Below are 13251 nucleotides of genomic sequence, written 5' to 3'. Positions count from 1 at the left end.
TCTGACCTTGGAAGTATCTGGGGAGCAAATGAAAAAGAATGCACATGAGCTGGAAATTAGGAGGTAGAAACAAGGTTTCTACCTTGTTTGGACACTCAAAGGTACATAAGCCTGAGGAGTCAGGAGCAAGAGAATAATTTCTTCTTCTCATCCTGCTTCACGCCCCCAGAGTTGAATCAACTTCAGAGTTCCTGTTGACCTCAGGAAAGGATGCCAAATACACAAATCAGGAAAACAGAGAGAGGAAAATCTTTGAATGTTAAACAGCAAAAACATCCAGCTTGAAAGACATCTCCTTTTATTCCCCAATCCAAATTAGATACACTACGACATGTAAAAGAAAAGCAAATGCTGGTGTGAAACACGACTGTATTATCTGATCACAATAATACAGGACAGAGACATCTGTGTCCAGATTGTGCTTCTGCTGTGGTCTATTTTCAGGAACTTCTGGGTTTGAATCTAAGAGTGATATCTGGAAAAGAGATAATGATTTGTGCTCACATAATGCTTTTCATCCAAAGGTCTCAAAGCACTTGACAAAGACAAAAGCATTACTATCCCAGATGGAACAACCGAGACAGAGGGGCTGCTGCCCTCTTCAGCAAAGGGGAGAGCAGAAGCCCTTGGACTCCTGATGCAGCCCTAGGCTATAAATGATTGAATCGTGTCCTCTCTTGATTGGGAGCAGGGACTACCAATGCTGTGACTTTAAAAAATATATATAAAGTAGAACATCAGGCTCTATGCTTAAGAATTTTAGCATGTGTTCAAAATGTATAAAAATGGGTGGTTTTAAAATTGCTGCATTTGGGGGTAAATTATGGCTACTGAAAAGAATAAAATGGTTATTCTAGTCAGACTAGTACTAGTTAACACGTGCTAAGCATTATTCGAAGAGTGCTATATATATTCTTTTATTTAATACTGGCTACAACTTTCTAATTGAAGTATAATCATTACGTGGCATTATATTAGTTTCAGGTGTATGATATAATTCGACATTTGTGTAAACTGAGAAATGATCACCACAATAAGTCTAGTTACCATCTGTTATCATACAAAGTTACGCATTTTTCTTGGGATGAGAACTGTTAAGATTTACTTTCTTGGGGGATGGGGTTTCAGGGGTAGAGCTCAGTGGTAGAGTGTGCTTGACATGCACAGGGTTCTGGGTTCAATCACCAGTGCCTCTGTTAAGTGGGAAAAACAAATAAATAAAAATTTAAAAGAACTTAAGAAAGATTTACTTTCTTAGCTACTTTCAAATTTGCAATACAATATTTTTTACTATAAGACTCGCAGCAATTTTAATGAAGTAGGAACTATGATCTCTTTATCCATTTTACAATTGAGGAAACAGAGAGCCCGAGAAGTTAATTAACTAGGCCAAGATGTCAGTGAAGTGGCTGACTGAGTCCACCGCCCATACTCTTAGCCAGTTACTCCATGCCAGCTCCTGTGAAGCATTTTGCATGAATTATGTTACCCAATCCTCACAAAACCCCTAGAAGTAGGTATATTATTATCCCAATTTATTTGGGGAGGACACTAAGGATTAGTAAGGCGAAGTGACTTGCCCAAGCTCGTTCTAGTAGAGGCGGAGCCAGGATTTTGAAACACAGACAAAAGAACACTAGGCAAGGAGTCAGGGTGTCAGTGCTGTTTCTGCCACTAACGAGGCTATGTGACCTTGAGCAAATCCAAGTCTTCATGGTTTCTGTGTCTTCCTCCGTGAAAGGAGGCCACCGGGATACATAGCTGCAGAGTCCTTCCCCGTGCTAATATTCTCAGATTCTCAGTATCTGTTTTCTATTTAGTCCCTTGTTTGAAAATCCTTGGAGGAAAAGAAATTAACCACACAGAACCTGAGAGTGACTCTGGAAGCCAAATTTAGAAAACAGATCTCCAAAGGAGAAAAAAAGTTTACAAAACGTCTTTATTTAGAAAATGAGACCATCCTGCAAAGCGTTTTGCTTGATTTGTGAGACCTGGTGACTACGTAAAGGACATACACATCCCCCTGCCTGGCCAGTTCTCCTGGATGTAATAAGCCATGTAACCTGGTTCACTGGCCATTTTTGGCCACTGAATTGGCTAAAGCTGGAAGAAGCCCATCTCGTGTGGGAGGGATCTGGGAGGAGAAGCCAAGCTCTTCATGTGGGTGTTCTATCTTGAATTCAGTATGTCTATACCATTCTGTCTACTTCTGTTTTTGTTCTCAGTGATTATTATGTAGTGACACAGCCCACTGCTACCATGAACTGTTTTTTTTCACAACCCTGTGGGGAGCCACAGTATAGTGAACAGGTCTGCCTTCCATTTCTCCGTCTGGTTCTGTTCAAAAGCATTAGCATGATCCAAAGGAAACGAAGTCACTATCTCAAAGAGATAACCAGTACTCCCGTGTTCATTGCAGCATTACTCACAATAGCCAAGGTATGGAAACAACCTAAGTGCCCATCAGTGGATGAATGGATAAATGTGGTAAATATATATATATTATATATATATATATATATATATATAATATATATATAATGGAATATTATTCAGCTTGAAAGAAAGAAGGAAACCCTGCCATTTGCAACAACGTGGATGAAAATGGAGGACATTATGCTAAGTGAAATAAGCCAGAGAAAGGCAAATACTGCATGGTATCATTTACATATGAAATCCAAAGGAAAAAAAAAAAGAGTCCTAGAATGAGAGAATAGAATGGTGGCTGCCAGTGGGGGAAGGGAGAGAGGTTGGTGAAAGGGTATAAACTTTCAGTTATAAAATGAATATGCTCTTAGGATGTAATGTATAACATGGTGACTATAGATGATAACTGTATAGTTAAAAATTACTCAGAGAGTAGAACTTAAGTGTTCACATCAAAAAAAAAAAGGTAAATATATGAGGTGATGGATCTGTTAATTAACTCAGTTGTAGGAATCCTTTCACAAGGTATACATATATCAAATTATCACCTTTAAATATATTACAGTTGTGTCAGTTACACATCAATAAATCTGAAAAAATAACTAAAAGAGAAAGAATAAAGGAAGACCAAAAAAAAAAAAAAAAAAAAACCCCAAAAGTGTTAGCTTGAGTTTGTTACAAACCTTCGTTCTTTCAATAGCTTTGAGATCTTGAGAAAGGCACTTAAATTCTTTCAGTGTCTCAGTTTTCCTCATCTTTTTACAAAATGATGCTTCTACCACTTGCTCTCCAGTGTTATACATTTCAAACAGTCTGACATTGGTGGAAGTAGTTTGGAGAGATTGGGGATCTCTTAGGTGACAATGAAAGTGTGGTTAAGAGATGAGTCTCCCTCAGAGAGATACTGATGTTGTGCACAAAGCAAGCTGGTCTGGCAACGGGCAAGCCTGAGTGGGAGTCCCAACGCTGCCTGCCACTTGGGCAAGTTACTAAACCTCTGTAAGTCTCTTCAGTTTGTAAAACGCAAAGTCGTTGAGGCACGGGAATATAAACATGAAGCTCCTGACACACAAGGTTATTAAAAAATGATAGCTATTATTATTTTGATTATCAATTATTGACTTAAAGTAAAGAGTTTGCAGGTTCAGAATATCAAGCTTTCTTTTCCCTAGGGGAAAAGCCAGAAGAGAACTGGGCTGTTCTAGGAAACCAAATACCCCAGTCTTCTATACTAAATGGCTGAGGTTAATTCTGAAAGCTTAGCCTCAGACACATCACATCTTGGGGAAATCTGGACAGGTACCTCTCTTTCTTTTAGAAGTCTCTGCCTAAGTCCACACCCTCTGTGGCCACAAGAATTCCTGTGGACTGTTGGGATCTCAAAACTTATCTTTGCGCTCTAAAGAAGATAAAGATACAGCGCAATGATTCCCAACCCTTTTTTTAAGCATGAGAATCTCATTTTAAAGTAAAAAAAATTTCAGGGAATCCCATATAATAAGAGTTCTACTTTAAGTAGCTTTTGATTGAGAAAATACATGATTTAAAAAAAATCAGCAACAGTAAAAACATTAGAGAATCTTCTCAAACATTTTTGGATAGGTAGTATGTGAACTTAATAAAAAAAAATTCACAAGGTACTAAAGGGAACAAACACCATGAAAAGTATTCTTGCACACCAGCCCTCAGCCACCCAGGGCCCTCCCCTAGAGCCAGCTACCAACTATCAGTTTGATTTCTGCTGCATCCTTTCAACGATGATCTCTGCTCTACACATATTTCTATATTTATCCTTTAAAAAAAGACCAAATGGTAGCATATCTTACCACTTTTCTTCACCTGTTTCACGCTACTTCATACTTAACAATGTCTTGTTACACTTTAAAATGATTACGTGAAAAAAGAGATAGAATTATGTATTTTTATTCATCACATTGGCAGCTGGTATTGGAAAACTGCATCGCATTTTCAATATACAGAAAATCCTAGTGTTTAATAACTACATACCACTTAGGGAGTCTCAGCTCCTAGACTGGGAACCACTGGTATGAGTAAAATATCAATAACATTCAACATGAATTTTGGCCCTGACTCTGCGTAAGAACTTTACACTTATTATCTCACATAATCCACATCCTTCAAATCCTTCTAATCCCAGTTTAAATGTTATCTCCTCAGAGAAGCCTTCCCTTATCCAAGTAGACCTACCCTCTCCCTTTCCATTATTTCCTATCATTTCATCCTGTTTATTTTCTTCAGGGCAGTTACCCATTTGTTTGTTGTCTATTTGTTGACTGCTGTTTCCCCAAGTAGAGTAAGAGCTTTGAGAGCAGGGACAGCGTCAGTTTGGTTCACTGCAGTCTACCCAGTGACTAGTCCCACGCCTTGGTGCTTGGCACAGAAGGGCCATTTAATTGGATATTTATTGAATACGTACATAATGAGCAAAAACCAATTTTACAAGGCAGACTCTGTTCTCCATTATACGAATGAGGAAGCTAAGGCCTAGAGAGGGAAATAGACTCATCCCTGAATTAGTAAGTTACAAAATTGGTTTGAAACCCAGTACTGCTTGACTCCAGAGCACACGCTCTTTGGCACTACTCTGGTCTCAGAAACAGAAGATTGAGTCAAAGCTTGGCTGTGTATGATCTTGAATACATCCCTTTTCCTCTCTGGGACTGTTTCTTCCATTGAAAAATGAGTAGGTGGAGTTAGTAACCTTCCTTAGAGTTGTGACTGATAAGAATGAAAAAGGAGACATTGAAGGGGCCAAGAGTGGCTTGATGTCTTTAGGAAAGCTGTTTCTAGTCTTTAATTCCTACCTTCCTTTCTTCACTGAGGATTTATATCCTTATTCTACCCCAGGCTCTGTGTTGGGTGTCCTTTTGGATAGGCATCCAAAGACTAATAGGATGTGATCCCTGCCATTAAGGTGCTTGGTTTAATGGGTCTAATGCAAACCCATTAGTAGCTGCGTGAAGTACAATACAGGTCTTAGCCATGACAGTAATACGTATGGGGCACATGGTAACACAGAAGAGGAAGGGACTAATTCCATATGTTTGTGTGTGGTGGTGGATCTGTAGGCAGGGAGGGATGAGGCATACTGCTGAGGTAGGAATTGGGGAGAGAATAGTTTTCCAGGTGGACAAAGCAGAGGAGAGGCTTCCTGGACACCAGAGACATTGTGTGCAGAAGCATACCAGGAAACAGCACAACGGGCTGAGGATTGCTTGGAGAGGGGCTTAGCTCCCAGAGGACGGAGCTGGCTAAGGAGAGGGAGCCCATGAAGAGCCATGCTGAAGATTTTGGGCTTTGCTTCTGAGAGCAGCGGCATGGCCAAATCGTATTTATATTTTAGTTTTAGAAAGATCACTCTGGCAGTCGTAGGACTGAAGAAGGGTGATGAGGTGAAAGGTGTGGAGACGAGTTAGAAGGCTTTGCAGCAGTCCAGGTGAGAGGTGAGGAGTACCTGGACCTAAGGCATTGTTGCAGAGTTGGAGAGGAAGTAGATAAATCGGGGATTTTTTAAAAGGTGGAGGCAAAGGGCATGGTGGTTGGTTGGATGAGGAAGAATAAAATGAGACCGAGGGGCTTACTGGAACAGATAAGCATGCCCAAGTATAAAACGGTGCCATAAATAACTATCTGGAATTTGGAGTTGGGTGGGAGAAATAATACTGTTGGTTTTGAATATGTTGAGTTTGAAATGTCTCTTAGCCAGGAGGAAAGGTCCCTTCTCTCTTTGTAGAATAGCAGTCTTAGCCAAAGTGAGACATCCTTGGGCCAGTTTCCTGTGGTCTCCAATCAGGGATAAGACTCTCCAAGACCTCACTGGAATTCCTGAGCTCCATATCCTTCAAGGACATAACCTGGGTATTGAAAACTCCCTGGATCCTTATTGATAGAAAGAGAATGGATCCCGAACGTGCTTTTTAAAGTCAGATGCTGGTTTCAGTGGAGCAAACTCTGCTTCTTGGAAGTGCCACAGTTTCAAAAAGAAACCATTTCCTATGGGGCAGCTCTGGCCCTGACAGGCTCTGGCTCTCAGGTTGGCTCCCAAGAAGCCCCCACCTCCTTTAGGGAGCGGCTTTTTTAAAAAGAAGATAAGGTTGTGTAGCGTGCAGCACTACCTGGTTCCGCCTTTATGCTGGAGAAAGTCTGGACGCTTGGGGACCGGACACTCTCTCAATCACCACCCCTGGCTTGGCGTCCTCAATGCCGAAGCAAGACTACATGTAGCCCCAACTCTTCCCAAAATGAGGAGGATGGGACCCTCCCCCACCTCAACTCAATCTCCAGCGCTCACCAGGCGGTGGCAGGGCCGAGCACGTGGGCTCGATTAGAGGCTGGCCTCTAGGGTCCAGGGAAGGGTACATACAACCCAGGAGGCCGGAAGGGGACCAGTCACCCGGCCGTGGCAATCTCCCTGGCTCCTACAGCTGATGGCCAAAGGCAGGGGCACACCCTGTGTCCCACTCCCACGTTCATAGGACAGTGCCAGAATCCGTTATCTCTACTCCGCCCTCTGTTTACGCACTACCCCACTGTCATGCCCATAAATCCCAAGAGCAAAGGGTAGCACCATTTTCCCGCGTCCCTGCGGGCCCTGAGGCCGGGCACTAAAGCAGTGCAGTCCCAAGCTTCCCCTGCAGAAGCCGCGCTCCCCACTCGGTTCGGAGGTAGAGGGGGCGCGAGAGAGCAAGTGGGCGGACGTCCCATCCTCCGCATCCACCTCCAGGTCCTGGCGCGCAGGGTGGGAGCGCTGCGCGGCTCCGCGCTGCGCATCGCGGCCCGCCTGCCGCCTACCGCCTGCCCCCTGCCCCCTGCCCTAGCTGGGCCACCTCCCCGGGCTGCGGGTGGAGGGCTACGAGGCGCTAACGTTACGCTGTTTCCGGTTTTCCAGCGGGTTTTGCTTCCCCTCCCAAGGCGGCGGCGGCGGCGGCGGCGGCGGCGGCGGCGGAGCGGCGGAGCCCCCCAAATGGCCTGGCCAGATGCGGCAGGTTTGCTGCTCAGCGCTGCCGCCGCCGCCACTGGAGAAGGCTCGGTGCAGCAGCTACAGCGACAGCAGCAGCAGCAGCAGCGAGAGGAGCAGCAGCAGCAGCAGCAGCAGCAGCAGCAGCAGCAGCAGCGAGAGCAGCAGCAGCAGGAGCAGCAGCAACAGCAACAGCAACAGCAACAGCAGCATCTCCCGTCCCGCTGCGCCCCCAGAGCTGCGGCGGCCGCAACAGCCGCAGCCCCGCAGCCCCGCAGCCCGGAGAGCCGACGCCCGCTCGGGAGCCGCAGCCGCTGGCGGCATGAGGCGCGACCCGGCCCCCGGCTTCTCTATGCTGCTCTTCGGTGTGTCGCTCGCCTGCTACTCGCCTAGCCTCAAGTCGGTGCAGGACCAGGCGTACAAGGCACCGGTGGTGGTGGAGGGCAAGGTACAGGGGCTGGCCCCGGCTAGCGGCTCCAGCTCCAACAGCACTCGCGAGCCGCCCGCTTCGGGTCGGGTGGCGCTGGTGAAGGTGTTGGACAAGTGGCCGCTCCGGAGCGGGGGACTGCAGCGAGAGCAGGTGATCAGCGTGGGCTCCTGTGCGCCGCTCGAAAGGAACCAGCGCTACATCTTTTTCCTGGAGCCCACGGAGCAGCCCTTAGTCTTTAAGACAGCCTTTGCCCCCCTCGACACCAACGGCAAAAACCTCAAGAAAGAGGTGGGCAAGATCCTGTGCACTGACTGCGGTGAGTCGCCCCCTCCCTCTGCTGGAGAAGGGGGGGAGGGGCGAGGTGGTGGAGAATGGGGGTGGGGCGGGAGGTGCTGCAGGTGCCCAGGCCTGGCAGCGCCCAGCCGCTGGGGGGTGGGGCCGCCCCTGGGCAGGGCGCTTGGCGCGGTGAGTGAGGGGGTTGGGGTTGGGGAGAAGCAGAATGGGGCCCAAAGTGTGCCAGGGGTGGGGGGCGGGGGACGGACGCGCTGGCCTGTGCCAGTAGGGATCTGCGGCTGATGTATGGCATTTGGCGCTGGAAAGCTGCCATCATAGCCCAGTAGCGGCAGGAAAAACGGAGAGGTCCGAGCCGTGTTGGCCCGAGGCTCAGTGAGTCAGGAGTGACCCTCGGAGGCCTTGCCCGCTCTGCTCCCACGGGCCTGCCTTGCCTAGGCTGGCAGGGTCTGCAGGAGCAGTTGGGCAGACTCCCAGGCTGTGAAGGCCTCCGCTTACAAGTTCTCCTAGGGAATGATGGCCCCCGCCCCCTCCTTCCTCTCCTGGGCTCCAGGCTCAGCTCATCCACACCGCTGGCGCAGGCAGAGTTGGACTTTTTCTGCTACTGTTTTCTGTCCTCCATGTGGCTCGGGTTGTTTTTTTTTTTAATTCAGCGTGAATGCCTGTTTTTGCTAAGCTAGTAGCACAGCCCTCTCAACCTCCAGGACTAGTGAGCAGCCACCTCTTTTGACTGTTTCTCGGACATCTTCCTAGGACTGTTGATGGCGATGACGATGAAATAGAGTAACTTACTTCTGCTGAATGCTGTAAGTTCAGCTCTGACATCTTACTGGCAGAATGTGTTGACTGCATCTCTCGTCTTCATGGTGTTGGGTGCTGCACAGGAATGCAGGTGATTAGAAACAAAATACTGAAATCTGTAAGATCTGTGCAGCTGGGAATGGAGATTTCCCACGTCAAAAGTCAAAGAAATATTGGTTTAAGATCTTTTTCTTCTTGTCCCTGAATCCAGCACTTACTTCTCAGTAAGATATTTCAAACCAAATTGTCCCCTTACTGGAGTGTTTGGTGCTGGCTTGTCTTGTGCTTATTCATATGAGGTTTCATTCTGTCCCAACTAAGGTTGAATTTGGTGCTTGCAGTGTGACTCTGAGCTGTGTAATCACTGAATTGTGATAGATGCCTTGGTCTGTCGTAGAAGTTGATGTGTTCACCAGTTTACCAACTGAATCTGGGTAGCATAAACAGGCATTGAGTAGCAAAGGATGTGTAACAGCTTGTCGGAAGTTTTGCTGCCCTCATCCTTTCTAGATCAATGCCTTTGACTTTTGGAAGCTTCCCTTCTGCCGCACATCCCCCGCCCCCTCCCCGCCCCTGTCCTTCAAGAGACAAATTTTAGTTTAGTGGTGGGAGTATATCTAGGTATTATGTTAAACTGTGATCATTTTAATCAGAAGAATCTTGCAGTGTCTTAATGAGGAGGAAAGAAACTTTGTGATAACAGCAGTTTCTCTCTCTGCCATTGTTCTGAGGAATATTGTTGGCTGCTCTTTAATGTTGGTTTTATGCTCTGAAATGTTTTATGACAAGTTGAAACCAGTTAAGAATTTCTAATTTTTTATTCTGTAAACTGTTTTAATCTGAGATCCCTTGGGGAGCTGTGGAGTTGTATTGTGTAGTGGAAATAGATAGTAAAAACATTTATTGAACCCTGTCCAAGGACAGCTTCTGTTTTGGTTTTCGGTGAGTGGCTCCTGAATGTGCACAGCGCACATCGCCACGTAATCCCTAGTCTGGTCCACTGAGCCCTGATGTCCCCCTGTCCTCCTCTTTTTTCCCTTCCCCCATCAATTATATCTTGCTTGTTTTAGTGAGCGTTTAACAGCTTAATAGTTGAATATGGAGATCATGAAAGATTTGGGGGTCAGAAATATAGTCTGCTTTTAGGTTATGGTCATCTCATATTATTAAAGTAGCATGTGTAGTACAGTTCTCAAGAAGATAAATTTAGGACTGCAGTCCACTGCTAAAGAGAAGACCCTCACACATCACAAACTATCAGGAGGCAGGAACATGTATGGGCGTAAACATTTTAGACTGCAAAAATTTTTCTTTGAATTGATGGTATGTAGATACAGGTCAGTTCAGGGGGGTGCTTTACATAAGGGAATTAGAAATTAAAGGACATATTTATGAGAGGAAACTGATAAGACAGAAGAACATAAACTACATTTTCTTTTTTTCTACAATGTGGTTAAAGAAAACATGTGCTGGTAATGGTATATTAAATAAGGAAACAAATCTTCCTAACTAACCACAACACCTTCCTTGTGCTCAGCAGGAAATAACTAACAAATTCATTTTCTGTTTTCTATCTCTAAAGAAAGCCCTCTGGGCCACAGGGTCATCGGGAACATTTTCTCCTTGGAGCAGATTTGCCCGTTGCAAAATAGGGAAACTGGCACTTGGAAACTGTCATCATGGCTGTTATATTGAGCAACTGTGTTTGAATTGTTACTTTGTTTAGCCAGTTTCAGCTTTGAGTGTGTCTGGGTTCTGAGAGGCATGGTTCCTAGGGAGATCATCCAGGAAGCTGTGTTTTGGTGGGCCAGGTCTTTGGGGTAAATGTACCATACAGGGGGATTTACTGTGCTTAAACACTGGCATTTGCCTTAGTAGCATCAATGCAAAGTTCATACTGGACCCCTTCTAAAAGTCTTCATAAATGGCTTTTACCATAATTATGAAATGGTGACTTGAAGCCCGTGAAGTCCTCCTGGGACAGCAGTCTCTGCCAGAAGGGCATTTTATAGATCTAATGGGTATCATTCATCCAGAATTACTATCTCTGGTGGTAAAGTGTGGAGTAAAATCTTTGCATTTCTCAGAAGATTAGGTACATGGAGGTGTTTTCTGTGCGTTCTGTGGAAAAGAAAGGAGAAAGAGTCGGAAAGGACTCTCAGGGACTAGCAACTGTACAGTGCTAGAAAAGCATCCTGTTCTGCAAATAGTCCTGCATTTTTAATGATGGTTCCATATATTTTGGTTTAATCACATGCTATCTTGTTGCTTTCCTCTACATATATGTTACTAAGCTATATCCTTACTGAATAAAAACAGTAGGTATCATTTTTTTAAAAAAGAAAGATCATTCTTCTTGGGGACTTCGTGATTTTCTTCCAATGTATAGTGTACTTTGTAGTTGAAGATGAAAAAGGTGTATTCCTGGGGGACATTACCTTCTTTAGAATAGTTTTTAATTAATGTGGCACCCAGATTCACATATTAGAGGAAGGTGGTTCACAAAATTCAGTATCGCAAAAGCGACTGCATATTTTTAAAATGCTGTTTATTTAAAGAATCTTTTCTTCCCCAGCCAGCTGGAAACCCAGCTGTGCTGCAGCTTCAAGATGGGAAAGTGAAACTGGATTAGAAACTGACCAGTCCTAGTAGTGAGGTTAGAGATTTTGGGGTAGAATTGCCTTTGTAATGTCATTATTTCTTTCAGTGGCTGCTTTCCTCAGCAGACTGGGATTCTTGGGGGCAGGAACCACATCTCATCTTTCAGGTCTTCCTCCTAGCTCTCCTGCCCTTCCGTGTTTGGTACTGCCTCTGGCTTACAGAAGGATTCTAATAAGTGTATTTTGAATGGATGAAGTCAAGTGAAGTTCAAAAAGCAAGCCTCCAGATTAATACTAAAACAATCTTAACTCTCCCATCTGTGACATCAAGTCCTGTGCCAAAAAGCTGAGTTCCGATGATAGCCCTTACCTGTCGCTATGGGAACCTTTTTTCCCCCGAAGGAGGAGTCATTATCAACTAGAGTACTTAACCACAATGTGCTTAATCATTGCACTGATTAGTGTTAATGGGATTTAAGTAGTGGAGAATCAAGATCTTGCTGGAGAGAACACCCTCTTTTTTGCGGGGGAGGGCAGATTCTTACCCCCAATTTCCATCTTTAACAAAAGTAAGATAACTACCAACTTGAATTAACAAATGGCTTGGGAGCTAGAGAGGGGATGATATATTAACTAATTTGGTGACTAACTTCTTCTTGGTCCCAATGCTCTTTGCCATCTTTTACTATCTAGGATATTTTCATTTCGTTTCCTGACAGTTTTTTCTTTATAAAATTGTATTTATATTTTTGAATATATAACACCTTCATATGGCTCAAAACTTAGAAAGTACATAAGAAACAATGTGGTGAAAAGTCGCCTTCTCACCCCTGTCCTTAGCTACCCAGCTCTTAGGCAATTGTAAAATAACATATTCTTGAAATGTGTATTTCTCTAAAAGCAAAATGTTTTTTTCAAAGTAGTCATAGTTTTCTCTTAACAGATGGAGAATGTTAATTTTGCCATTAAGCCAATATTGTGGTAAATTCTTCCCAAGTAGTACATTTTTTTAAAAACCTAATCCAAGATCTTAACCAGTACCCTGCCTTATAAATATAACCCTAGAGTTAGGGATGAAAATACCCACTGATTTTTCAGATGCTTTGCCTTTAAGAAGTTTCCTATGACGGTGAATTTTGTGAGTGAGTCTTAATTGGGATGCTCAAAGGAGAGACCCAAATGTTTGTCACTGAGCTTTAGGGCTGCAGCTCTGCCCAGACAGCAGTTCCTCCTGTTTCACACTCTTGGTAGGTAATCTTACAATAGCATCCATGTGGGAACTCACATGATCCAGTGTAAGGAAAGAGAAAACTCCACAGTGCATAATTGCTCTCATTTTCATTTAGAAGCCAAAGACCCCAGTTGCTGATGAAGAATTTGATTTTGACCATATTCATGTACAGTTGATATGACTCCAGGGGGAATTAGCCACTCCAATACTATTTTGACATACGTTTTATGTAACTGATTTGAACGTAGTGTTAAAATTTCAGAGGCTAAGTAGGGAAAAAGCAAACATGCACATCTAAACAGTAGGAAGTCTTAACCCTCTAAATCGTGATGGGTTAGTGGCATTTGGCAATTTTGAATGTTGACTTGGAGAAGGAATGATGATCTCACTATGAGTGGAGTTTCCCCTATGCAGTCTTTGACACTTGTTCTTGGGTCTTTCTTTTCAAGGTCTGAAGTGTCATTAGTATAATTTACACCACAGGTAAAAGAAA

The 13251-nt window shown here is 44.4% G+C and overlaps 1 protein-coding gene across 3 annotated transcripts in view; it reads left to right on the top strand.

The window, feature by feature from the left end:
• The first annotated feature begins 7135 nt into the window (after positions 1-7135).
• The window catches only part of NRG2 (neuregulin 2), a 165347-nt gene continuing 159231 nt past the window's right edge, over positions 7136-13251 (top strand). The window contains exon 1 of one of the 3 annotated variants that reach the window (XM_032476866.1): positions 7136-8151. In XM_032476866.1, coding sequence (XP_032332757.1) covers positions 7425-8151 — 727 coding nt within the window. In that variant the 5' untranslated portion in view covers positions 7136-7424. The remainder of the gene's footprint in view (positions 8152-13251) is intronic. The other 2 variants (XM_032476868.1, XM_032476867.1) reach the window with 2 other exon arrangements.

The sequence above is a fragment of the Camelus ferus genome, chromosome 3, assembly GCF_009834535.1.
Source record: "Camelus ferus isolate YT-003-E chromosome 3, BCGSAC_Cfer_1.0, whole genome shotgun sequence".
Taxonomy (NCBI): Eukaryota; Metazoa; Chordata; class Mammalia; order Artiodactyla; family Camelidae; genus Camelus; species Camelus ferus.
Note: the sequence above shows the minus strand (reverse complement) of the source record. Positions and strands in the feature narration are given on the sequence as shown.